This window comes from Psammomys obesus, unplaced genomic scaffold (genome assembly GCF_907164565.1).
Source record: "Psammomys obesus unplaced genomic scaffold, mPsaObe1.curated_primary_1811, whole genome shotgun sequence".
Classification (NCBI taxonomy): Eukaryota; Metazoa; Chordata; class Mammalia; order Rodentia; family Muridae; genus Psammomys; species Psammomys obesus.
The window spans coordinates 15382498-15408365 of record NW_026592548.1 but is presented as its reverse complement, the minus strand read 5'-3'; the positions used below and the strand labels follow the sequence as shown (position 1 = coordinate 15408365).

General features: G+C 41.2%; 1 protein-coding gene across 1 annotated transcript in view; it reads left to right on the top strand.

Annotated features, from left to right (window-relative positions):
* Col24a1 (collagen type XXIV alpha 1 chain) overlaps positions 1–25868 on the top strand; it is a 247837-nt gene that overhangs the window by 59828 nt on the left and 162141 nt on the right. Inside the window, exons 13-19 of the mRNA XM_055614315.1 lie at positions 5953–6006; positions 7592–7636; positions 11294–11347; positions 11426–11470; positions 11708–11761; positions 11964–12017; positions 14737–14790. Coding sequence (XP_055470290.1) covers positions 5953–6006; positions 7592–7636; positions 11294–11347; positions 11426–11470; positions 11708–11761; positions 11964–12017; positions 14737–14790 — 360 coding nt within the window. The remainder of the gene's footprint in view (positions 1–5952; positions 6007–7591; positions 7637–11293; positions 11348–11425; positions 11471–11707; positions 11762–11963; positions 12018–14736; positions 14791–25868) is intronic.

Genomic DNA, 25868 nt, shown 5'->3' with positions numbered 1-25868 from the left:
CCTGAAGGATTTTTAGGTGCAGGAAATAGATGCGTTCTTATAGGCTGCACAGAGGCAAAGTCTGGGCTGTACTTCAGCTTCTAAGTATAGAGAAATCATTCTGATCTCCTCCTTCTGCTTCATCTTAGAAAGATATGTCTCTCCACATACTATATGCCAGCTCGGTGTGGTTTATCTATAAAATTTATTATTACTATATTTTTATTATCACTGCTTAGTGATAACTTTATTTATTCTACTTTAGCCTGGATGTATTTTTAAACCTTATGCTAGCAATAAAAAGTATATTAGGTAGACATATTTATATTACTTCTCTTTTTTAAATTCTATAGGTGTAATTATCTGATTATTTTTATTCTATATGTATCATTTTTATGATTTCTTTGTAGAACTAGGAAAACAATCTTTTTTTAGTCTTTACACATATCTAAGCCCAATTCAAGTATCTGTGAGTGATGTAAAATATTAGTGCCGCCTGAACGTCCCAGTGGAAGTGGCGTTTTGTTTAAAAACTCCCACGTCTGGTAACAACATCACTGTCAGACTCAGGCAAAAGGGAAACTTGTTTTTCGAGCTTTAGCAGGCTCTGCAGACCATAAACAAACACAAAGAATGTGCAGAAAGAGCGGCTGGGTGACATGTCCTTCCGGATTCAGTGCCCAGCCGTGCCATAGCATGCTCTATCCCTTAGACACCACTGTTGTTCCAGTGTATTAGTCAGCCAATGCTGTGTAAGAAATAACTTCAAGCAGATGGTTTAAAACAGCAACAACATGTATTATTATAGTTTCCTTGAGTTGGGAAATTAAAAATGGCTTATTTTAGTAGTCTAAATCATGAGCCTAATGTTAAGATTTGGATAGATGTTATGGTCATCTATAGGCTTTACTGGGCCAACAAGATCTAACTTTAAGGTCATTTTCTTAGCTGGCTAGGCAGACACTCATTGGTAGTGGAAGATTTAACTTCCGTGGGGACACGTGAGGGTCTTAAGAACATGAGCTCGTCTTCTCCTGAGATGAGAGACAATGAGCACAAAGGAGAGAGGCCTCAGCAGCATCTTTCAGGTTCATAGGTCATGCGCTGGCCACTTCTGCTCTCTGTGGGTCATAACCGTCAGCCACGACTTAACATTGAAGGGCTCTATACAAGAACAGGAACAGCAAGTATCGAAGAAGAGTGAGGCCCATCTCTGAGGCTGGCTGTCACAATTTCATATTGTGCGGGCCCCACAGACAGTCTGAGCATGTCTTCTAAGAAAGCCTTAAAGTGACACTAATGTTGGAGACAGAAATGGCTTAAAGTTATGGTGAGAGTTGGAATCACTAGGAAAGAAGAATGTTAAAGACATGCACAGGACTTTTGCACATTGCAATTGTGGTTCTTAATAATTCACAGCTCCTGTTGGCCATTTCCCATCTGTGCTTTTATTTATAATCCCAGGGATCATAAAATTAATGTGATGGTAGCAATAGATATACTTGCAGATTCATAAATATTTAGCATCAAATGCCTGATATTTTAAACCTAGATTTACATAGGTATTAGATGCAAGTTTTCTTCAAGATGATAAGCACCGTTTTCACTGGAAAAGAGATAAATATGAAACATTAGAATGATAAAGTTTTAAGGCTATAAATATTTTATAAGATTAGGGCAAAACTATTAAAGGCAAATAGATAAACCTTACATTGGTTCACTTGAACCTAAAACATCAGCAGAAAATGTTCAAACCAGAGCAGGCTTATGAAACTAGAGTATATTCACTGACTACTACCATCACAAAACATGTGAGCAAGGCTTCATGCATCTCTAAAGATTAAATTGGTAGTTTTATTAGTTTCCTGCTTCTGTTGCAATATAACAAATGCTACAAGTTTGGCAGACTGAGTCTCACGGTGGGGATCTGGGCATTGCCTAACAGTCTTGTGCTCACACCACCAAGTAGTGTTCAAGACAGTGTTGGGCCACTTTATCATTAGAGGTCTGACGGCAGAAGGTCTCTATCCAAGCTCATTCCGGTTCTCTGAAGTTGGAGTTTGGGGATGCTGAGTTCATACTAGCTTTGGGTTGCAGGCTACCATCAGGTCCCAGAGCCTACCAGCTTCCGGACGTCAGCCACAACTGCTTGCCATGTGAGATTGTCCACCACAGCTTCAATCATCAAGCTGGCAAGGAATACATGTTCATGATACGAAGAATTTTACATAGACTCTGCAGGATACTTTTGGTAGTCGCACCCATCACTTGTCGCCGTACACTACTTGTTCATGAAGCAAGTCACACATATTAGTCACTCAAAGGATGCGAAGTGTTTCCTGAAAACATGAAAAGACATCTCCTCTTAGTAGCAATTATTTTAAAATTGATGATATATTGATGAACATGCATATTGAATAAGAAATAATACAATCCGTTCTTTCTATCTACAACGGAGAATGTCTAATAAACAACAAACATTAAAATCAGAAACTAGATACCAGTCATTACAACAAAACTGCTTGAGGGATCAAGTCAAGAGGCAGCAACTAGCATTTACATATGTTGGACAGTGACCAGAAGTAAACGGGAAGTTGAAAGTGAGAGGTTCTCTCTCTCTCTCTCTATCTCTCTCTCTCTCTCTTTCTGTGTGTGTGTGTGTACGTGTGTGTTCCCATTGCTTAAAAGAAGTCTGGGAATCTTCATAGGCTGGGAACTGACCACAGCCCTTTCCCCATTTCCCCTCTTTTTTTGTCCTTTACTGTAGGAAGAAATCACAAACTGTGGGGCTACTTAAGAGAGCAGTCTCTCTCCCTGGGGGGGGAGGGGCGCAAGGATGGAGGGATGAGGGTCCCTGGGGTGGGAGATGGAGGGATGAGGGTGTTAAGTCAAGGCTGGCACATTCTTTGCTCTGTCCTGAGTGAGTGTCTGAGAATGTTTGTTGGTGTCCCAGCTTTGTTCCTGACTCATCAGCACAGAGGTTCGTGTGTGGATGGAGGAGGTGCATGTCTCTATGGAGACCAGATGTGAGACAGGGTTCCTCAGTGACCTGGAGCACCCAGTTCAGCAGCACTGTCCAGATGATGAGTGCTGGGGAGACCCACTCATGTCTACCTCCCCAGAGCTGGGACTGCAGGCATGTGCCACCACGCTCACCCAAGCTTTTACATGAATGCTGGGAAGGACAACCCTGGTCCGCCATGTCAGAAGACCCAAGACTCCATTTTCAGGACAACCTATTGAAATATAATTCACATAACATAAAATTTACTTCTTTAAAATGTGTAATTTGATAGGTCTTAGTGTACTTAGAGTAAGGCATGCACCATGCTTTCTAGTTTTAGGGCATCTTCAGCACCACCCCGCCCAAGGCATCTCAGTGCTCGGTAGCCCCCTCCATCGTCCTGTTACATCCATAGCTCTTCTTTGGATCTCTGGGAATTTGTCTGCTCCGGACATTTCACATTAAGGGAACCACCTACCATGTCCCACTTTCCTAATTATTTCATTGAGAAAAAAAAAAACAACAAATCATCTCTAACTTATCAGATTTACGGCAACATTTTTTTTCTCTTCTCATTACCTGCCTGCCATAAATACTTTCAGAAACAAGTGTTAGCTCACTGTACCAGGTAGTTTTACCTTAACTTGACACCAGCTGGAGTCATCAGGGAGGAGGGAGCCTCAATCAAGAAAATGCCTCCATAAGATCTGGCTGTCAGGCATTCTCTTAGTGATCTGTGGGGAGGGACCAGCTCATTGCAGCGGTGCCATCCTGGGGAGGTGGTCCTGGGTCTGTAAGAAAGCAGGCTGAGTGAGCCACCAGGAGCAAGCCAGTAAGCAGCACCCCGCCATGGCCTCTGCATCAGTTCCTGCCTCCAGGTTCCTCTTACGTGGCTTTTCCTAATGAACTGTTATATGGAACTGTGGGTGAAATGACCCCTTTCCTACCTACGTTGCTTTTGGTCCTGGTGTTTCATCACAGCAATAGGGCTCTTGCTAAGGGGCTCATGCTGAACACAGTGATGTTTTGCATATTTGTAAACGTCCTGACAGCAATTTGACTTCCCAGGACAGTGAAGGCAGAACCATTGCTTGAACTTCCACCGATGCTGAAAGAAACAAGTTAACAATACATTCAACCCCACTGTTGTTGTTTTATCCTCTAATGAAAGAAGAAGAGAAACTGCCTTTTGTGCAAGTTAGCTGTGTTTTAGGAGAAGCGTCTATTTCTCTTTCTGCTGTTGAACTAACACCAAAACATCTTCACATATGTCATGGGGGCGCCAGTAACTTGAGGCAATCCTTTAAATACAATATTTAATGCTGGCTTGCCCAGATGAATAAGTTATGAGTCTAGTTGTGTACTGTTTTATTTAACATGAATTTGAAAATGAATACATTAGTATTTGTGAGAGTAAAGAGCATAAGCTATTCTTGCAGTCCTTATAAAATGTGAACCTTGTGGCTGGTGATATGGCTCAGTGGATAAAGATGTTTTTTTTTGTTTTGTTTTGTTTTGTTTTTTGTTTTTTGTTTTTGTGCAAGCCTGGTTTCCTAGATCAATTCTTGGAACCCACATAAAGGCAGAAGGAGAGGACCAATCCCACAAATTGGTCCTCTGCTCACCATACAAGCCATGGCATGCCTGTCCCCTCACTTTCCACACACACTATGGAAACACATGCATGGACTCAAATAATGAAGGTGACGATGATGATGACAAAAAGACTTTAAAATGCATTTTGAAGTTCAAAAAAAAATCAATGGTACATCATTATAGAAAAGCCTTCGTATAGAACATTAAGAACAAATAGTATTGAGTTTTCCAGTAATAGATTTCATGGTGGGAAAGCTTGTCTTGTCGGCCTTCTTACAATGTGGCCTTCTCAGCAGGCGTTCACACTGTGAACACTTTACGTTTGCAATATTCGGGCGACGCGTTGCCACTTCCCCTTACAGCTGTGCTTCAAAGAGCGAGCTTTCCTCTTTTTCTCTCGGAACGATGAACAATTCACTGTAGCATTGTAGAAGGACTCTGAAATTAGACTACCTTTGTTTGCGGTCAACCTGTGTGCCCAGTACTTCTCTGTACGTCGGTATCTTCAAATACGAAATGAGGCCATCAGTCTCCATGGACCAGACATGCTGTGGAGACTAGTATGTGTAAATCACTCTGTGCTTAAAGCTTGTGTATCAAGCTTGCTAACAGCCAAGGTTGAGGCCTAGGAACCATGTTGGGCAGCAGAGAGAGCACCTAATGACTTGCTTCTGTTCCCTCTCATTCAGTGACTGCGTAATGATAAAACATTCTTTCTTTACTACTTTACTCTTTTTTTGTATATAAAAAATATTTATAAAATATAGGAATACTGCTTTGTAAAAACAATGAAATTTAATCCAAAAACTAGATTACAGATAAGGGCTTAGGAATTCAACTTTTTTTTTCTGTTTTACTGTGTGTGTGTGTGTGTGTGTGTGTGTGTGCGCACACACGTGCGCATGCATTGTGTCAGTGTGTTTGTGTTTAAACACATAAGGATTTCGATTGTGTGGGTATAAGTACTCATGTGTGTGAGTATGTGGGTGCATGTGTGTACATGCTTACACGTATGTGCTCACACATGTGCACACACATATGTGAGCAAGCAAGAAGTATCATTCTCAGTGACCATCCACCTTGAGTTGGTTGGTTTGTTTGGTTGTTTGAGACAGGACTGCACACCAGCCTGGAGCTCACCGATTTGGTTAGGCCTATCTCTGCCTCCCCAGCCCTGACGGTAAATGCGCACCACCGTACCACTGTGCCATGCCTCTTTATCATGGGTTGGCATAGCATACATTCTACCAACACACCATGTCCCAAGACCCAGGAAATGCACACTTTCTGTTTCAAAATTCATTATAAAACAGTGAAAATGAGTTTTTGTATATTCCAGCTTTGTCGGCAGCATTCTTCCTCTTTCCCTGCAGGGATTTCCGGGTGACTTTGGAGACAGAGGCCCTGCCGGTCTGGATGGCAGTCCTGTGAGTACCTTGTGATGGTCCATTCTTACAGTCTAACATCACTCGTGCTCCGTAGCAACTGCATGCGGCATCTTTGTGAGCGTGCTTGCAAACATTACAGCTGTAAAGTTTCCACACCTCTGTGCACACTCTAGTTTACTGTTTTTCAATATGAGATATAACCCAAAGTTGTTTGGCTAAACCTTCATCATGCCAGAAAGTCATTAAAATTAATCACTTTAACCATGTTTGCGTAGCTTAGGTAAACATGACCACAACACTGACCTTCATATGTGAACACACAAGCCATGCTTCTTAGTTCTACATGGAGCAGACTTCCACTTAGGGCTGTTCACGTGTCACTATTCGAGAGTTGTTTTATTACATCCAAAAAGAATGGGGATGGCGTGCTGGGTTTCAGCCCTGCGTGAAAATTGATTCATTTTTTTTCTCCCTCTGGAGAGTCTGACTTACTCTCCAGTCTATGCCACATGCATATTATTTTCATCAGATTTTCAAGAGATTAGAGCCAGTGCAAAAATTTGTGTCATCTAAATTGTGACCAGTTCCTATATTTGTTTATATGTGAGTGAGCATCATAAAGAGCGTAAATATATTTTCTTTTTAAAATTCTCTTTTCAAATTAGCGTTTGTTAGATCACATGGCAGGCTTTGCTAAGGTTTTGCTTGTGTGTAAGCCATGGGGTTCAAAAGAAACGTAGAAGTGAATCAGACTTAGGTTATTTATATTATTAAATATTTGAATAATATTTTGAGAAGACTATTTACCAACTTTTTCTCGCCCATGAGTTTTGGAGAGTAGGGACCTTTTAATTTTAAATGTGATGAAGTGAGCATCATTTAGATTTTAAAATATATGCATTGTGCACTTACAGAGTTCATGTGAATTCATTATTTAATTACTTGCCAATTTTATGGCCATGGAACCTATTAAAACTGGACTCAGCATCTTTAAAACATGCTTTGCAAAATATGTTCTTTATTTAAAATACATCATAATTCTTACTGAATATAATTTAAACCTTTAAATACAAAAACAAACTTGATGTTTTTAGTTTGGCTTATAGTTTTTATTTTTTTTTTCAATATTCACCATGTCTGTGTTTCAAAACATAAATCAAAGACTGTGCAGAGAGAGGTCACTCCTTTCCCTCATTCCTGTAAATTTGATGATACATAATTTTATGATTTTTGTAATAATGAAAGCAGATATTATTTTGTTTTCTCCATAAACCAAAGGTAGAGATTTAAAACAATCTACTTTAAAAGATATGGTTTTTTTGAAGCTGTCTGAAAACACCCTCTAGCCTCTATGCACTGACTGCCTGTCTTTTCATACAGCATACAGGCCAGTTGTTCTGTAATGTCGATTACCGGTTGCATTATCATTTTCATTAAGTACTTATAACCTAGAGGATAGTTCTAACATCCCAAAGCACCTTTGAAGGAATAAAAATAATTTATGCTTTTCAATGGAAGATGATTCTGACATATAGGTTCCTGGAAATGTGTACCATCATTTCAGAAAACCCCTCAACAGCTTGGAACCCTAATGCACACACTTTGCACACTTCTTTCGTAACAGGGGCTTGTAGGTGGCATTGGACCCCCTGGATTTCCTGGCATTAGGGTGAGTACCACTAATCATCATTCTCATGAAATAGTTTATCGTGCAATTTAAATTGTTAGATGTGCTTTAAAAAAAACTTAGCCAAACGAGTTTTTATGTCATTGCGGGATATCAACTCAGCTTAAATGTATTTTTCGAGCATATATGAGAACTAGACTTCTAGTATAAATCAAGAATGTAGCTGCTGCTTTTGTGATAAGCTACAATGGCTTTCTTCTACAGATTAATGTATGTATGCATGGACACACTTATAACTGTCTTCGTAAAAAGCACTAGAGAGCTCAGTTTCTTCAAAGGTGTAACATAGAAAGCAACTTCCTCCTCCTTTGAGAATCATCTTTATCACCCAGTTGGGAACCAACAGATTCGAATGCTCTGCCTACTTCTGTTTTACCACGCTGAGTATGGTAGGCATGGCTGAAATGTCCAGAACTCAGCCATTTATGTAATATATTCATATGAACCTTTCTACAATGTATTAATAATGTACTAATATTAACATGAATTGCAGATGGCTCCTTTGTCTAATATAATAACATGTGCTTTTGGTCTCTTTCTTTGACTCAGAAGTCCTTCGCGGTCTATAGCTTTGTGGTTCCTCTTTGCCCTCACGCTATAGTCCAGGCATCCTCAGCTAAGGTCCCATGCGTCTTCTGTCTGTCCATCTTCTCCCAGAGATGAGTGCCGTGGGTAGGGGATAGCAGAAGACCTCTGGGTTACCTTGATAAGCTGAAACTCTCACAAAGCCATCATGTATTGCTTTCAGAAGTCTGCGACTTTTCAGGACAAGAATTTGCCCCACAGTTTCTAGTGTGTAAATAAAATGGTTCCGTATTTACAACTCAATTTTTACCATATACTCTTCTATTTTAGTAAGTTCTTTATAGTATTTTTTTATATCTTCTGATCCTAGAGATGTTTCTTTTGGAATCATAAAACAAGATACCATACATTCATCTCACATTGCCAGTTTAAGCATTTTGAGACAAACCAAACTAAGACAAAATTTAAGAATGTCATATTGTCCATGAAAAAATAGCACAAAGAAAGACTTTATTAGCAGAATGTCTCTCTGTCATCAGATGGATTATTTCTAAACAAGCTCAAACACAGAAATTTATTGTGGTTTTGAACTTAACATAAGCTTTAAAGCTATGAACTTTGAATAAACCTGCCACTGTAGTCACATGAATGGCTGTTTCCTATTGACCGAGTTTGAAACTGCAGGAGTGATGTGTTGCCCTTGAATATTTATTAAGCTGGAAAGTATTACTGTTTGCTACTAACAGTCCCATATATTTCAGGATTAAACACGTTAGGAATAATTTGTCTCCATTATCCCTCACAAACTTTAAGACACTTCCAAAAGTACTACTGTTGTATTTTCCATTCTGAAATTTGTATCATGTAAATAAATGCAGATGACTGCCCATACAGTAGCGAAATGTTGGCAACTAGAAGTCTAGAAATTGCTGTATAAAATGAAAATGTATTTTAAAGTTAATTTCTTCAATATCAATTCCAAATTTTATCCGAAAACAGTCATGTCACACTTTAGGTAAAGTCTGGGGAGGGGGTAGAAAATGGCACCTGCGTCTGCTCTCAGCTAGCATATACATGAAGAAACTGTGGGCATTTGGTGCTGGTCACTGTGCTTCAAAGAGCCGGAGTGTGCCACAAGGAATAGCATAGTCAGAGAAAAAAAAAAACCCAACCACCCTGGCCAAGTGTAGGGTGTAAAGGGAAGGAGGGAAACACAGAGTGGGGATCTGGATGTGAAGAACATTCCTAACAGAGAGCACCTGGGATGCTAGCTCAGCAATTTGAATTCCAGCTGAACTGAATGACATTTTTGGAATCTCACAAACAGAACTTAGGCTGTTGTTTTGCTTTCAGAGACATAGTTTCTCTGTTTGAGAGTCCCGGGAGCTAACAAGCCCACTGTATATCTAAGGCAGGCCCCAGCTCATGAGGGCTGGTGTTACTGGGCTCAGCTACTACACCCAGCTCTGAATTTTTGTTATTTGCTGCTTTTGAGCTGGCATCTCCCTATGTTGCTGTGTTGCCTGGGCTGATCTTGATTTTCCCAATCCTCCTGTCTCATTTATCAGAGTAGCTGGAGGTATAGCATGTGCCAGACATGGCCACATACAAAACTTTAAGATCCTTACCATTTGGAAGCTGTAGAGAGGGGATTGAACCCAAGTGATCATCAGGATGGAGAGTGACATAGAAGCCAGGACAGAGTTAATGAGAGAAAGAAGGAAATTGAGGTCTCAGCAACAGAAACTAGACCTGCTCTTCAGACCATCAAGAGATTTCCATTTTTAATGGAAAATCTTTCAATAGTTTTTAATAGTTTTTCAATAACACATTATTACTTATTATTGACCTTTGTTTTCCACAATGACATATTGAAAGAGGCTTTCTAAGTCTCTAACTTATAGGAAATGATAGTTTTGGTTCTGTTTTTGAAAATTTAGAACATTACCTTGAGAACCTTAAGCAGAGATCACGTCTTTTTTATCTTTGTTTCTTTGCCAGTATTAGTGTCTGGTTCAGGCAATGCTCACTAAGTCATAAGTGATGAGTGAATCTGCTCAACCCAGAAAAGCAGAGCTCTTTGGTTCCTACTCACTATGCCCATAAGTTCACTGTGAATCTTCTTGTTCTATACATCATAAATCACAAAACAAAAGCACAGCAATGTTGACGCATAGTAACATCCCAGTAAGTATTAGCTTGTGGGCAGGAAAGATGGCTCAGGGGTTAAGTGTATGTGGTGCTCTTACAGAGAAGTTCCCAAGTTCCCAGCACCCAGGCCAGGCAACTGACATCTGCCTGGAACTCCAGCTCTAAGGGGTCTGACGCCTTCTTCTGCCCTCTGCAGGCACCTGTGCTCATGTGCACATACCCACACATACACACACACATAATAAAATTAACTGTTTCACAATTTTTTGCTAAATAATTAACAAAATAGAAAGCTAAGATAGTTGATTAATATATTTGACTATTTGGACGGAGGGCTTGACACTAAAGCCCTCTACAAAATGTTACTCATCTGAAAAAAAGAAACTCTGCAAGGTGAATGTCATGGACAGGAAGAATGTAAGAGTTCAGTGGCATCTGATTAGAGTAGACTGGAACAGAGCGAGAAGGCTTCGGGGAAAAGGATGGGCTGTCTAGAGTGTAAGAACGGAGTATTGGTTGATGGTTCCAGCCTAACAATGGCAGTAGGGGCTGTCTCTGACTCTGTGGCCTGCCACTGGATTCCTTTCCCCTAGCTGGGTTGCCTTGTCAGGCCCCACTGGGAAAGAATGAGCTTAGGCCTGCTGTGACTTGGGATGCCTGGGTAGGTTGATAGCTCTTGGGGGCCTCTTCTTCTCTGAGAAAAAGGAGAGGAGGGGAAATGGGGGGGAGCTGGGGGCTTTGGGTGCGACTGGAAGGAGAGGAGGGAGGGGGCTGGGATCAGGCTGTAAAGAGATTAAATTAATAAATAAATGAAAGAAAAGAAAAGATAAATCTTAAAAAGAGAATTGAGTATTGTTTTAAAAGAGAATAAAAGTTGTTGAAAATAGGCAAATGCTTTCAGTTCATTTATTTTTTAACTTACCCTAATGGGTGCTTAATTATTTTCTTCTTACCCCTTCTCAGGGAAGTGTTGGTCCCGCAGGACCAATTGGACCTCCAGGAGCTCCTGGCCCAATGGTATGGCTCTATTTGCTTATTGATGGTTCTCTTTAATTTCCCCACAATATCACACAATACCACCTTTTGTATTTTTAGGGCCTTTCAGGAAATAGAGGACCACCTGGAATCAAAGGTGATAAGGTGATTTCCATATTAACATTATCACAGAGATAGTTTCTTACCCTAGTTGGTTATTTTGTTTATGTCATTGGAAATGTTAAATGTTAAATATTTTGTTTTTATTTATAGGGTGTAATTTGAATAGTTTTTCTAAGAAGTGGGGAAAATTGAAAAATTTTTCTTCTATAACAAATACTTGCCTTCCTGTGTATCACCATGCTTTAATTCACTGTCTTTCTGTGAAATTGTGCTTCCTAGGGTGAGCAAGGCATGGCGGGAGAGCCAGGAGAACCTGGGTATCCTGGAGACAAGGTAACTCTTATACCACTCATTCGATAACAGTGAAAAACTAAAAGCATTGATTCAAACAAAATTATTATTTCAACCATGCATTTTGTAAGGCTGTGGTACCAATATGATTTTTGATTCTAAAATACACATTAATATTTTTAGCAGTAGACAAGTAGAAAGTTTTCTTTAAATTAACATTTTCACCTCTAATTTCTTCTTCTAGGGCACCATTGGGTCGCCAGGACCGCCAGGGATAAGAGGAAAGTCAGGACCTTCAGTAGGTTTGAACACTCACTTTGCTTTTTGTGATAAACACGTGCATGCCACAGCTCGAGTCTCGGTGCTTAATGGCGTTAGCAGTTAACGGTGTTACCTTGTAGTGCATTGCACTATTTCTGTAGTCTAAGCTGAGAGAAGCGCATTCTACTTTTGACACACTGACTTAACATTTTGTTTGTAAAGGAAATCATACGAAGTGTGAATAAGGTTTAGTTATGGTGAGGGATGAAAATGGTGAGTTTTACTGACTCATTGTCCATCTTTCTGTACTGTTCTGACAGTTTAACGTCACTGGGGATTCCGTTAGCAGAGAGATGGTTGACCTTTTATGATTTTATCAAACCTTTGAAATATAGGTCTTGAGCTCAGCATAGCTTAGACTCACACTGATTTTATTGAGGGCCGGGGAGATGGCTCAGTAAATAAAGTGTTGGCTGTGTGAACATGAAGACCTAAGGTCAAGGTCAGCCTTGGTGCATGTGTGTTTGTGATCCTCGCTGGGCAGGCCCAGGAAGGTTGGTCCTGGGGCTTGTGTGCCAGCCAGCCTCCTGCTCAGCAAAACCCAGGTCCTAGTGAGGGACCGTGTCCTAAAAACTAAGGTGGAGGGTGGCTAGGAATGATACCCAAGATTGACATCTCCCCCTCCCCAACATGCACGCACACACATGTGCACGCACTCACTTAGTTTTCCATACAAATGCTTACCCATAAGAACACACACATATGATAATGAAAGAAACTTTTTGTTGGTGCCTAAACTCATTTGTGTCTTACTAATACCAAGATATTTGGTCTGAGAAACCTTCAGTAAGGGCAGGAGACTCCTATTTTATGAAAGTTTTTATACAAAATTGGTTGATTTATTAAGAGATAAATTGCCACGCTTGAACATGAAAGTTTGTGCCCACCAAAAGCTTTGTCTGCCCTCGTGGGCATCTCCCTGAGTCCTGGCTTCAGTTTTCTGTCATCTTGGGCTTTACTGGTTGCTATTACTGCGTCCAAGTCGATCTGAGTTATAACATGAAAGAATATTTTCCAGATGTGGGAGCAGCCTGATGTGGAAGTGTGTACATTCTGGAACAGGGAAGGTTTTGTTCAGCAAGTTCAGAAATCAGGGAAAGCTACCCCTCTGAAAGGGTCAGGAGCTCTTCTGCCCCTGAGCTATAGAAAACAAAGACACTTGTGTTTTTAGCATGTGTGTGTGTGTGTGTGTGTCCTGGCCCCCTAACCATTATTATACTAGAAGTTTCTTCATTTATAAACATTCACTTAACACTATGTCATTCTGTAAACTACTTGAAAATTCTTCAAAAAAGTTTTTTTTTAATAGAAAATTGACATCCACAGAAAGCCGACAACTTAAGTTTTGTAAAACAAAATTATTATGGGAAATGAATAAAATTGCTCCGCAATTGTTATTGTTATTATTTTAACATTTGTTTGTCAATCAAATCAAAGGCCTGAGGACATGCTACTTTTTCTTGGGTGCTTCCAGTTATACCTAATTGGTTTTTGCCACTAGAGGGCCCCACGAAACCCACCCCATCACTCTTTAAGAGAGGTACTTACTCCGTGTAGATGTAACACTCATTCACACACTGGTTCAGATGGGTTACAAGTTTGTTTCTGCCATTCGAAAAAGAGCTCTTGCCCAGCTGTCTAGATGCTGGTGTGTGAGTGTTCCTGAGCCCTCCCTCTCACACCGCAGGCCTTCACCCTGGGAAGGCAGCCCTTTGTCGGGAAATAGGTTCCTTCATGTTGCATTCTGCAGTCTGATGTCATCTTAGGCCTATTTTAATCAGAGTCAAAGCTCATGTGGAGGCTTAGAGGAAAATCAGCAAGTTCAGCAGTTTTCTTCTGACAGCAAGAGGGTCTTGACATTCATCTCCCCCGTTGGAGCTGTCATCCCGTGAAGGCGTGGACGCCGTCCCTGGCTTAGGGCTCAGCTCCCCCTTCATCTTCTGGCCTGCTTTACAACTTCAGCATGAAAATCAAAAGTAACTTACAGAGTCCTGAAACCAAGCCCTCAAAATTTAATTCCAGCATCAATGTGATCTGCAGACAAAGCCAAGAGAGGAGCTAGGGCAGGAAATGGACGTTCATCAGGTCTTGTAGGTTAATGTTTATGATCCTTCTGTGTGGACAGCGCAGAGCAGAGATAAGGAAGATTTAGAGGCACCCAGGAATGAAGGTTTTCAGTCCAGGAGAATCGTGATTGCTCCAACAAGCCACTTACAGTAGCAATGAGAACTCTCTGCTGTTGCTTTATCAGCCTGTCTCTGGAGAAACACACACACATATGTACACACACACACACACACACACACACACACACATACACAGAAATATACAAGCATGCACACACATGCACATAGAAGCAAATACATACACATAAGTATATACACACAGGCATTTACACACATGTGAACATACACATATGCACATATGCAACAACTCACACAGGCGTAAACACACATGCACATACACCTGTGTGTGGAGCCTGAATGCAGAGAAGGTGGCTGATGCTCTCAGGCGATGATAGTGTAGAACGGGGGAGCAAGAATCTGGACCCTTACAAATTAAGTCTCAGGGAAGCCATTACAACTTGGTTTGACATAATATATTAACTATTGTAAACTTGCAAAACACCAGTTTCTATTTTTGGTTATATTTATTAAGTTGATACTATATTTTGATTTTTTTTCTTCCCCCTTTAGGGACAACCAGGTGATCCAGGACCCCAGGGACCACCTGGCCCTCCAGGACCAGAGGTAAATCATTGATTAAAGGGTAATACATTTCAAATAAAATATGATGAAAATTAAATTTAACATACAAAATATGCTTTTGTGGGAAACTTGGAAAAGATTCTCTCTGAAGTTTGTCTACGTAAAGCAGTTTAGACTACATTGGCTCCATCAGGAATCCCAAGGAAACAGGAAATTGAGTATGAATTGAAGTTCCTGGGGCCAGAACATTTGCAAGCCTTGAACACTTTTCGTAATGACGGTGGGAACAGAATGGAAATTTATGTTTCATGGGAGCTTGGCCAGGAGGCACCTGTGCATGATCTTTCGAGGCTCCTGGTTGTGACTGGGAGCTTCACGGAGAGTCAGGTGTAGCTCAACCGCTGGTGTATCACATAGCTTAGTATTTGGGAACATTTTTAGAGATGCAAAGTCTGGATTGTCCACATTTCTATTTTGATGAAGTCACAGTTTGCCTCTTCTGCATAGCAATGGGCAATGGTACATAAATAAGAATTGTAAACCAAACTGGACACATAAACTCCACTGAATTAGCAACATGAAATGCTTCCAATTCTTGTTAAATACATATATCATACTCTAGAAAAAATGTAATTATGCTTATAGTAGACGTATCCAGTTTGTTTATATATGCCTGAAAATGTTGACTTTGGCTTCAGGCTTGATAAAGAACCTCTCTCTTTCTTGAAAGCCCTCACGAGCAGAAGCTCTGGGGGTAAAACATTGGGATGTTCTTGAATCATATCATGAATCCCAGGTGTTGTGTGAGATACAGCTCCTGCATTTCAGCCTGTTATTCAGAAATACACCCCAAGCCTAACTCAGAGTAGCAGATACAGAAACAATGCTGAGAATGTAACCTGACTTCCGAATAAGTAAAGAACTAAAAGCTCCTGAGGACATACTCATTATAGACAGATCAAAGATCCAACGTCACATCACATCTGGTTTTGTTACCATAGGAGTGGCAGGGTATGAAATGCAGCGACCAATGCTGCCCTGAGAGGGACTTCTTTTATTTTAGTCTTTCTTCTTTTATTTCAGTTTCTTCTTCAATTTCTTCACTTATTTCAATCAAGTTTAATGGAAACTTTTCTGACATATATAGGACTTGCCTGACTTCTGTCAGTGAAGATGCAGAATCTAATTTAAATGTAATTATTTTTTAAAAATAGTGTTATCCTTAGTCCAAGAACAAATTGTTGAAATTGAAGTTATGAGTGGCATCTGCCTTCTGTGTATGTATGTATGTATGTGTGTGTATGTGTGTGTGTGTGTTGTGGGGTATTCTGTCTCTTGTATCACTATGATTTTAGTCATTATTTTTTTGCATAAAGCATGGCTATGGGTAACAAGTCATGTCTTTCTGTCTTAACTCACCAACCAAAGATCTTCATTTTTCTTGTTTCCTTTAAATTTTTATCATTTTCCATCAACAGTTAAAACACTGTCTTCATTATCTTTCATTCCACATTGCTTATAAAAGGCGCTGGCCTCTAACTACCCTGTTCTTCGTCACCTGCTTTAAACCCTTTCCATAGGCCCAGAGATGTTTTCTGTATGCTCTCAAGAGTTAGCGCAAGCTCGTTTGGAGCAATTTAACAGCTCCAGCGTCTAGCTCATACCCATGTGCTGCACGCGTGACTAGATAGGAGCACCACCTCGTAGCAGACGGTCTGGTCCTTTCTCTCTTACAGTTTTTCCTCTCCCTCTTCTGCCATGTTTCCTGAGCCCCAGGTGTAGGGGTTGTGTTGCAAATGTATCAGTTGGTGATGGGCGCCAAACTGTCAGTTGTTCTGTGCGTGCTGACAAGTTGTAGATTTCTGTGATGGTCTCCACCTCTGCTGAAAAGAAGTTTGTTTTGTTTTTTTTTTGGTAAAGAGTGGGAGCTACACCCACCTGTGAATACAAGGATGGGTAGTTAGAGTACAGTTGGGAATGAGACCCATTATAACGCTAAACTTTAGACTTTTAGTGTAACTGGAGATCGAAGAATTTCAAGAATGTTTACTAGCAAGTCAAAGCTAAAATGGTTTTATGTGCATAATAGACGGATTTCCTCAGGTAAAAGTTCCTAGGTGTCAAGTTCATGTTTATCCTGTAGGCTTTGACCAAAGATTTCTAAGCAGGAAAATTGAGTTTTGGGGTTTAAGGGTTTTTTTTTTTTTCAATATATGCATGAGAACAGAGAAGATGGTTGTAAAGAAGGAGGGGGTTAAGAGACTAATCTTCTTAATTTCTTAGGAGGATCAATATGATAGAGTCAGGGAAAAACAGTGAAGTTCTCTGACCTTATCTGTGAAAGGTAAGGGTGGTTTCAATAGAAACACAGAAAATATAGTTTATAACCTTTGAACCATGCAGTTCAGCTCAGCCAACTTGGGAGGGAGGCCTATAATATAATTTTCATATTTTTGCTTGACCACTTGGGTAAAATGTGGGTCATTATTCCAAAATGGAGACTAAAAGTGGAAGGAGAAAAGGAAGAAGTTCAAGGTGGTTGGAAGTTGGGCCTTAGGTTTTGACCTGTTGGGATTGAAATGCTTGTAGCGCATGCAGAAGAATCTCATAATGATTCTGAGACCATGGTCCCGAGACTCAGAGAGAAGAGCGAGCAAATGCTTACAGCGTGCAAGAGCCAGTAACCATAGGAATCATGTGAAGCAGCTGTGCAGATGAAATCATTTGGGAGAGTTTATGTCTCAAGGTCTGGAAATAACAAACCTGTGTGCGCACCTCCCACAAATCTGTGTTCTTTGTCTGCAGTGCAGTTAGAGGGTTTTGCTTTAATTTTACTTTAATTATGACTGTGTCTGTGTGTGTCTGGGTGAGTATATATGTACATATATGTGCATGTGCCACAGGGGTCAGAGGGCGCAGGATCCCTTGTAGAGGAAGTTATGGGCATTTTATAAGCTGCCCGATGTGGGTGCTGGGATATGAACTCGGTCCACATGCCCTACAATTAAGTTTTACGTTAACGGCCAAAGGCAGTGAAATAAATTTGGGTGACTATCAGACACACTCCTGGGCAATTCATAGTCTAAAAGAAGAAAAAACAATGACAATGAAAATTAGAAAATGTTTAAAATAGGATGAGACCAAATGACAACAAAAACATGTATCACAGTTTAGACGGATTAAGAGCACTGGCTGCTCCTCCAAAGGTTCTGAGTTCAATTCCCAGCAACCACATGGTGGCTCACAACCATCCATAATGAGATCCGGTGCCCTCTTCTGGCATGCAGGCAGGCACAACACTGTTACATAATAAATAAATCTTTAAAGAGAGAGAGAGAGAGAAACTTATTTCTGCAAAGCAAGGCAGATAGATGAGTTATGTAGAGCATCCATGGCGGAAATGGGATCAAAGGGAGAAGGAAGAGAAAGAGCATCAGGATTGGACCAAGGCCTGGGGGCGGGGGGAGAGACCTTGGGGGAGAGGCGGCCTGGGGCATTCTTGGAAGCCTAAGTAGGAGCTGGCTGAAGATCTTGAAGGTGATGCCTGAGTTATATTAAAGCTAAAATTTGAAGACGCTTTTGTACCCCTCACCCTGAGGCTCGGAGATCTTGGGAGCAAAAGGAGGCAGAAAGACTGTAAGCCTAGAGGGGGTGGAGGACTTCGAGGAAACATTTTCCAGATACACCGGGAAAATGCACGTTTGAACTCACGGTGGTGTGACAGAGTGCACAAGGCCTGTCCGAATGGGATCCCAGCGCAGAGGTGGGAAGGTAGAAATGGGATCCCAGTGGCTGTTCGTGTTTACTAGCTGCTGGGAAAGGTGCCGTCTGTGATCTTTAATCATGTGACCACACACCAGGGCAGACCCCAGCCCCGAGACCAGCGGCAACAAAAACTGGACTTGACGGCAAGAGAAGAAAAAGAGGGAGAAATAACCTCAAAGATGAGTGGGAGGATTGAGAGGGTGGTTAGAAGAGGGGCTGAGGGACTGAATACACGCAAATGCATTCTGAGAAATTCTCGGAGAATTGACAAAAATATTATAAAGACGTTTTGCCCAAAACACAGCCACCGAGTGCTGCACATTTGATTGACAGGGGCTTCGGACTCGAATCCAAACATTACCAACCAAAGCCACGGAATATAATTAGTTGTATGAGGTGCCTCTCCCACAGACAGAAATACATTCATCATTTGAAAGAAATATAGCAACTCGAGATTTTAATTCTGTTTCCGTTTTCAGCACAGACTGATGTCACGGCACCAAAGCAGAATTTGGTTACAAAGATACTAAGGAGGGCTAAAATGGTGATATCTAGATATAGAGCTTTGTGACGGCTTTCATTAATTATTTAAGTGATAAAAGATTTAAGTTAACATCTGGAGAAAAAAAAAAAAAGAGTATCTAAGTCAAAAATCAAGGAGTTAGGCTGAGAATCGTGAGCCAATTACCTAAACTCTCTAGACCTTACTTCCAGCTATGGAGTGGGAATATTTATAGCGCTGACTTTGTGCAGTTACTGTATGACACACATTAACAGACACACAGCATGTCAGGGTATGGTCAATGTCAACAGTGGACACTAGCTACCGCACCGCAATGCCTCTGTAGGCAGAAGCTGTTGTCTTGAGTCGGAGAGAGCGAGGAGGAGGGAGGGAGAAGAAAAGCGGAGAGAGAGGGTCAGGATGAGCCAGTTCTGTCTAAGAGCAAAAGTTCCCGGAGCTTCAGCGGTGGCCGTAGCATGGCTTTTCTGATTGGTGTTTTGGGAAAGGATTTTTTTTTTTTTTTTTTTAGTATTTTGAGATAGAGATGGGGTGGCAGGTCATATGCTTGCAATTGCCTGACGAGGCCAGGAGGGGGCGTTGGAACTCTTGGAGTGGGAATTGAGGGTTGTGAGCTCCCCAACATGGGTACAGGGAACCCAACTCAAGAGCTCTGGAAGAGCATCAAGTGTTCCTAATTCCTGAGCTGTGGCTCCAGTCCCTGGCCTGTGCTTCTAGAAGGTCACTTTGGGTTGTATGTCCATCCAAGAAGGAGGAGAAAGAGTACAGAGAGCAGAAGGATGGCTTAAGATGGGAGGACACAGCCTGATGACAGCTCCAGGGTTCTGGAAGTACTTGTTTAGCTGAGCGGCATTTTAAGTTTTGACACTAAAACTTGCCAACTGTGGAACTGTAACTTTCTGTTAAACCTTTACTGGACATCACCATCACGTAAAGAACTTAGACACAAATGTACATGCGCAGGACCAGTCCCCCCAGTGCCGAGTGAGTTCACTTAAGGTATTCCATGGGTCATTAACAGCGACAATAACCATATTTTAGGTGCTGTACACACACAATGGAATTTTATTAAGCCATAAAATGAAATCATGACGTTTGTAGGAAACAGAAATTATTATCTTAACTGAACTATCTCTGACTCAGACCAATAACACATTTTCTCTCATATGCAAATCCTAGATTTTTACTTTTATGTGTGTAAGTATATAGAGGGATAAGACAGGGACCTAGAGACTAGACAAGAAGAAGGAATAAAGCAGTCTTAAGGGGAGTTTGAGGTGGAAGAAAGAGATAAAAAAGAGAGTTATAGAATATATATACATACTATGAGAGCAGAATGAGGAGCGAGGGCAGGGCTGAGGGGAGTGTGGCCAGATCAGCAAAAGCCTAGCATGGATAGAAACTGTGCAATGCAATTCATGGCTCCAAGTGCTATTTTTAAAAGCAAAGACTCTAATAAAAACGAACACATTTTATCTTCCTGTTCTTCCTCACTGAAGTACCATCGTTCTGACAGAACGAAACCGTTGCTAAGTCAGGAAGGTATAAGGCTTTGGGGAAATCAGAGCATTTGTTCTCGCACTCTCTGCCTGGAAACTGTCTGGCATGCGGTGCAGTAACCTTGTAAAATTCTTACTACCACTCACTGGAGCAGAGTGCGGCACAGGGGTGGCGCTCTGCAAGGTTTATGATATGAAGTAACTAAAGAAAGCCACTAGTAAGCTCTGCAATGGAAGCCTTCCAGGTACCTTTTAATCTGGGAGGACCAGGAGCAGGCAAGGAGAGAATGAACAGCCCCGGGGGGAGAGGGGGACAGGGTGAATTTGACCTAAAGGCAGGTCAGAGTACGGAAAGCCTGGGAAGGATCCTAAGTTAGGGCTGAAAGCAAGCAAACACCTTTGACTGGATGGATGCCTTAGTGTTCGTTTTCATTTATCTGTTTTTTAAGATTCTAATTTTTTATTTACTGTGTGTGTACAGGTGACTTTGAGTACCGCTAGAAAGTGTCAGGTGCTCTGGAGCTGAGTGACAGGTGGTTGTGACCCAGCCACTGGGGTGCTGGGCTCTCAGTGTCAGCCTACTCAATCCAATTCTTGCTGCCCACGTACCCATATGTGCGCAGTCGTCCACTAGGGATGACTAGAGAAACCCACCACCGGGAACCCTCCCTCCAGTGAAGCATGAGTCTCCACCCCTTCAGCATCCATCAACTGCCACTGGCCTCTCAGCTACGGTACGGGTGAAGAGCCCCTCCTTCCTCAGTGCTGAAACCACCTTAACCATAAGCAGAGCCACAGCTACTGTGAGTTCATGCATGTACCAGCCGTGTCATGGCAGACAGAGTCCAGCCTTTCATAGCTCTCCCTGACAGCTGTAACACAGAGTAATGGGGAAAACAAGGTAGATTTGAGCCAGGGCAGTGAACTGTGCTATTCTAACATTGCTGCCTGCATGCGGCTTCCATGTTCCTTACAAGCTTCGTGGCATGTTTTAAAGGCATCTGATTTTCAATATTTTTCTGTGTATACTTGAATTATTTTTCCCATGTGGAGTTTAGCATCACTCTTATCTAGCTTCGTTAAAAATGCCATCATTGTTTTTATTGGCTACGGTTTATACTGATTGAGATAGTGTTGCTATAATTATACAAACGAGTCATCCTCTCCAAGAACAATGCCTGTCTTACATTTGTTCAAATCTCCTTTTCTATTTTTTTTGAGAAATATTTACAATTTTTTCTACATGGTAGTTTTACACAATTCTTTTTTTTAACATGCTCCAATTTTATATTTTCTATTTTTTTTAAGATTTAATTTTATTTCTTTGTTTGTTTGTTTGCTTGCTTGCTTGCTTGCTTGGTTAGTTTTCCACGATAGGGTTTCTCTGTGTTAGACTATGAAGACCAGGCTGGCCTTGAACTTGGAGACCTATTTGCTTCTGCCTCCTGAGAACTTAGACTAAAGGCATGCATCACCACCGCCTGGCTCCAATTTTATATTTTTGTTGCATTTTTTGGTGGAGTTTCTCTACCTCTTTATTTCCTGGTGGATTTTTCCCTGTGTACATAATCACTGATTTCCCAGTGTTATTTTAAATTCTGATACCTTAATGTTTTCTTCTGAGTTAGACTTAGTACATTTTCTTAGCTCGTTGTAGCTGTGCCTTTGTGTATTTCCAAACCCATATTGTTTGCATTCTTCTTCCCTGCTTTTGGCTCAACTCTCACAGTGAAATCACATCATGATAATGCTAACACAGTGTCCGAGTTGGAAGTACTGTACATCCTCACCTGGTCCTTAAACTCCCTGGAAATGTAGTGGTCTCTCCTGATGTAAATTCAGGGATCAGGATTAAATTAAGTACGTATTTGACTACCTTAAAAACTATCAATTCTTATTTTTTAATTTTTTAAAAATTGGGAATGATGGTCACAGTAGATTAAAAATACATGCATATAGCTGAACATGTTATATCACTCAATGCTGCACATCTTAAAGTTTAGACAGATGTATAATGGCATGTATCTATCATTGCAGTATCATGAACAGTGATATTGCCCTAAATCCCATCTGTAGTCCTCCTATTTCTGCTGGAAACCATAGCAACTGGTTATCTTTGTTTTGCTTCCATCATTTGGGTGGCATGTCATAGAGAAAGAATTATAGTAGAGAGCATTTTTAGTTGGGCTTCTTCCCACAGAAAAATGCACCTCAGGTTGTATAGCATTGTGGTCAAAGCTGCCATTCTGTTTTACTGAACGTACCCCTGTTTTCACTTTTTTGAATATTTAATGTGTATGTGCTGAGAAAATATTGTTATCAGATGTAAATTTTAAACTATAAAAGCTCGCTGTTCCTTTTTATGTTATTACATCCACTGGATCTTTATTTGCATAGCATCTTCTTGATCTACCAAAGTTTAAGCGGGGGACCATCCAGTTATCCACAGGACCACAGTTCATTCTCTTCTTCTCCATCCTCCACTGTTCTCTTATGCTTTTCCTACTCTGAGATGGTCCAGTAGCTTACTGGGGGTATAACCTAAAATTTCATAACTGAAGGACACATACCAGGAGACCTCTAATTTTTTATCCCATGTATTTCTTTCTGCCTTACTGTATAAAAGCTGTCTCCTTGCTTATATTTCTTAGGCATGCTTGTAGAATGACTTTTCTTTCTGTTGCTCACATTTGGCCACAAGAAATCCAAAGAGCCCCAGGGATAGCCATAACTTTAAATCTTCCAGGAACTTTGTGGTGTTTCTTGTCAAGAGAAATGCTTTTGGATGCCATGGCCTCAGACTCTGTAGAGTCCAGGGGTGTGTGACCTGAAACATGAACTACAGTGTATCATTGAGAGTTACAGTAAATAGGACTACACTTCTCCCACTTCCTGGTATCCTTCTAGCTTACCTATTTGGGACAAAGTGCCATGTAGAAGGTTTTTAATGAATATACTATGTGTCTCTTTTGTTACACATTTAAAGAGCTACTTCAGTGTCAAATGAAGAAGGCTGCCTCCAAGTTCCAGGATAGCTGAAGGCCAGAAGATTGTATCCTGGGTTCAACCTCTTATCAAGTGAAGAAGGTTCTATGGGATTAGATGCTATAGATCAGCCACTCTGAGTTGGCAGTAGAAACTCCCAACTCATGGTCCTTGGTTGGAGAATCATAGCAGCTCAGTAGCCAAGTGGATTCCCTAGTAAGGAGTATAGGGACTGTCTCTGACGTGAACTCAGTGGCTGGCTCTTTGACCTCCCCAACCCCCCGTGGGAGGAGCAGCCTAGCTAGGCCACAGAGGAGGACATTGCACCCAGTCCTGATGAGACCTGAAAAGCTAGGGTCAGATGGAAGGAGAGGAGGACCTCCCCTATCAGTGGATTTAGAGAGAGTTAGGGAGGAGGGATTGGGAGGGAAAGAGAGAGGGTGCTACAGCTGGGATACAAAGTAAATAAACTGTAATTAATACATATATATATATATATATATATATATATATATATATATGTATATATATATATAAAGAAACTCTCAACACAGTAGAAGCAAATGGTACCCATTGTCTGTGAGGATACTGATAATACATAGATGGAAAGGGACCGAATGCAACACACTTGCCATTAAGTGGCCAGTTGGCTTCCTGAGGGAATGATGCTGTGTTGGTAAGTGTGTTTACCTCTATTGCTGACAGCATCATCAGTAACTTTATGAGGCTTGGCAAGGAGCAAAGGCATCTTTTAGATCAATGCATAGCCTTGCTGTCATGCCTATTTGACTCACATGCTACTCAATCTAGTCTGAAGGTTGCCAATGAAGAAAGATGAGCTAATGTCAGTTGGATAAGACATTGTGGGTACTTGGTTTTTGGTCACTCTTCTTTGACATGTACTTCTAGTTTTCCCTAGTATGTGATACAAAATCCTTCACCCTGTGTTTACTGGCCCACATATCCTTTCTATGACCCTGGTTATTGCCTCCTTGCTTCTCTTCCATGTCTGTCCTGCATGGATCTTTGAGAAGATAGCCCTACCATCTCACTTTAGGTCTTGTTTCTCCAGGAATTGACTGGTCTCCTGCTCACAGCTCAACATATTAAGCAAGCATTTCCACTTGTTATGCAGCTGCTAACCATCCCCAGCCAAGACCCACTGAAGCTGACACACCCTAGATCATGCTCAGCCTTTTCTTTCTGCTCTGCCTTGATACATAGCCCCTGCCTTTTCCACTGCAACCTGCACTGTCTTGTGGAAAAGCCAGGAGAGATGCTGTGATGAATCTCTGTGGGTTAACCTGGAAGTCTGGGCTATCTCTGCTTGCAGTTTTCTTGTGGACCTATTTGTCTTCAGTCATGGTTATAGGATTTTCCATCTCAATTTCTGACTTGGCAGTTCCCACAGAACATGGTAGATACTGGGTGTGAATTCACTTGATAACTCAGAATCAAGCATTCTTCCTCTGCCAGGATCCACTGACACCAAGAGTTATTTCCCAAAGGTCTTGTTACTCTCTGCTGTAGATGACATGGCTTCACTCTAGACTTCTGAAGGTAGCATGTGTCTCTTGCTGAAGACTGACATGAGCAATACTGTATCTGCATCTTTCTCTTCTCTAATTCTTCAGGGTCTTCTGAGGTGAATGCATAGGTAGCAGGGCTGCACAGACTCCCTTGAGGCTGACAGTCTTCACTGTACTTGGTGTATGGAAGAGAGTGGTGCTCTCAGAGTCCAATGTGGCCTACCCTTCCTTCTGGTGACACAATGAATAACAGTGTGCTTCATTTGTCCTATAGGAGGTAGTCCATTACATTCATGGTCACTGGACTACTAAAACCTCAGAGAACTGGCCATCCCATGGAACTCACTAAAGTCTATTTTCACCATCTGGAGTATATGTCTCTTGTCAAGTTCTCCCTGGGGTAGTCACCTTTTACTTTCCTGATTCATTCAGAATGACACCATGTTTAGTGGTTTGGGGTGTTATTATGTAGCATGTCCTGATAGTCTGCACCCCTTCAGACTATATTATTATGACAGAAGTCTGGCAACACAGGAAAACTATACGTGACTATTGTCTAACCCACACAAAGGCAAGCTTCTAATTCTCTGCTGTAATTATAAAGGAAAGGAATACATTTGCTAAATCAGTAACTACACAGCAAGGATGGGTAGTCTTAGTAATCTGCTGTCACAGTGACACTACATCTGACCCAGCAGCTACAACTGGGGCTGTGGTAGACCCTGTCACTCTGGTGAAATAAACAATGTTCTAATAGCAACCTATACCCCTACATTTTTTAGAGATTTGATGACAACATTGATCTCTGATGTCCCCCTCATC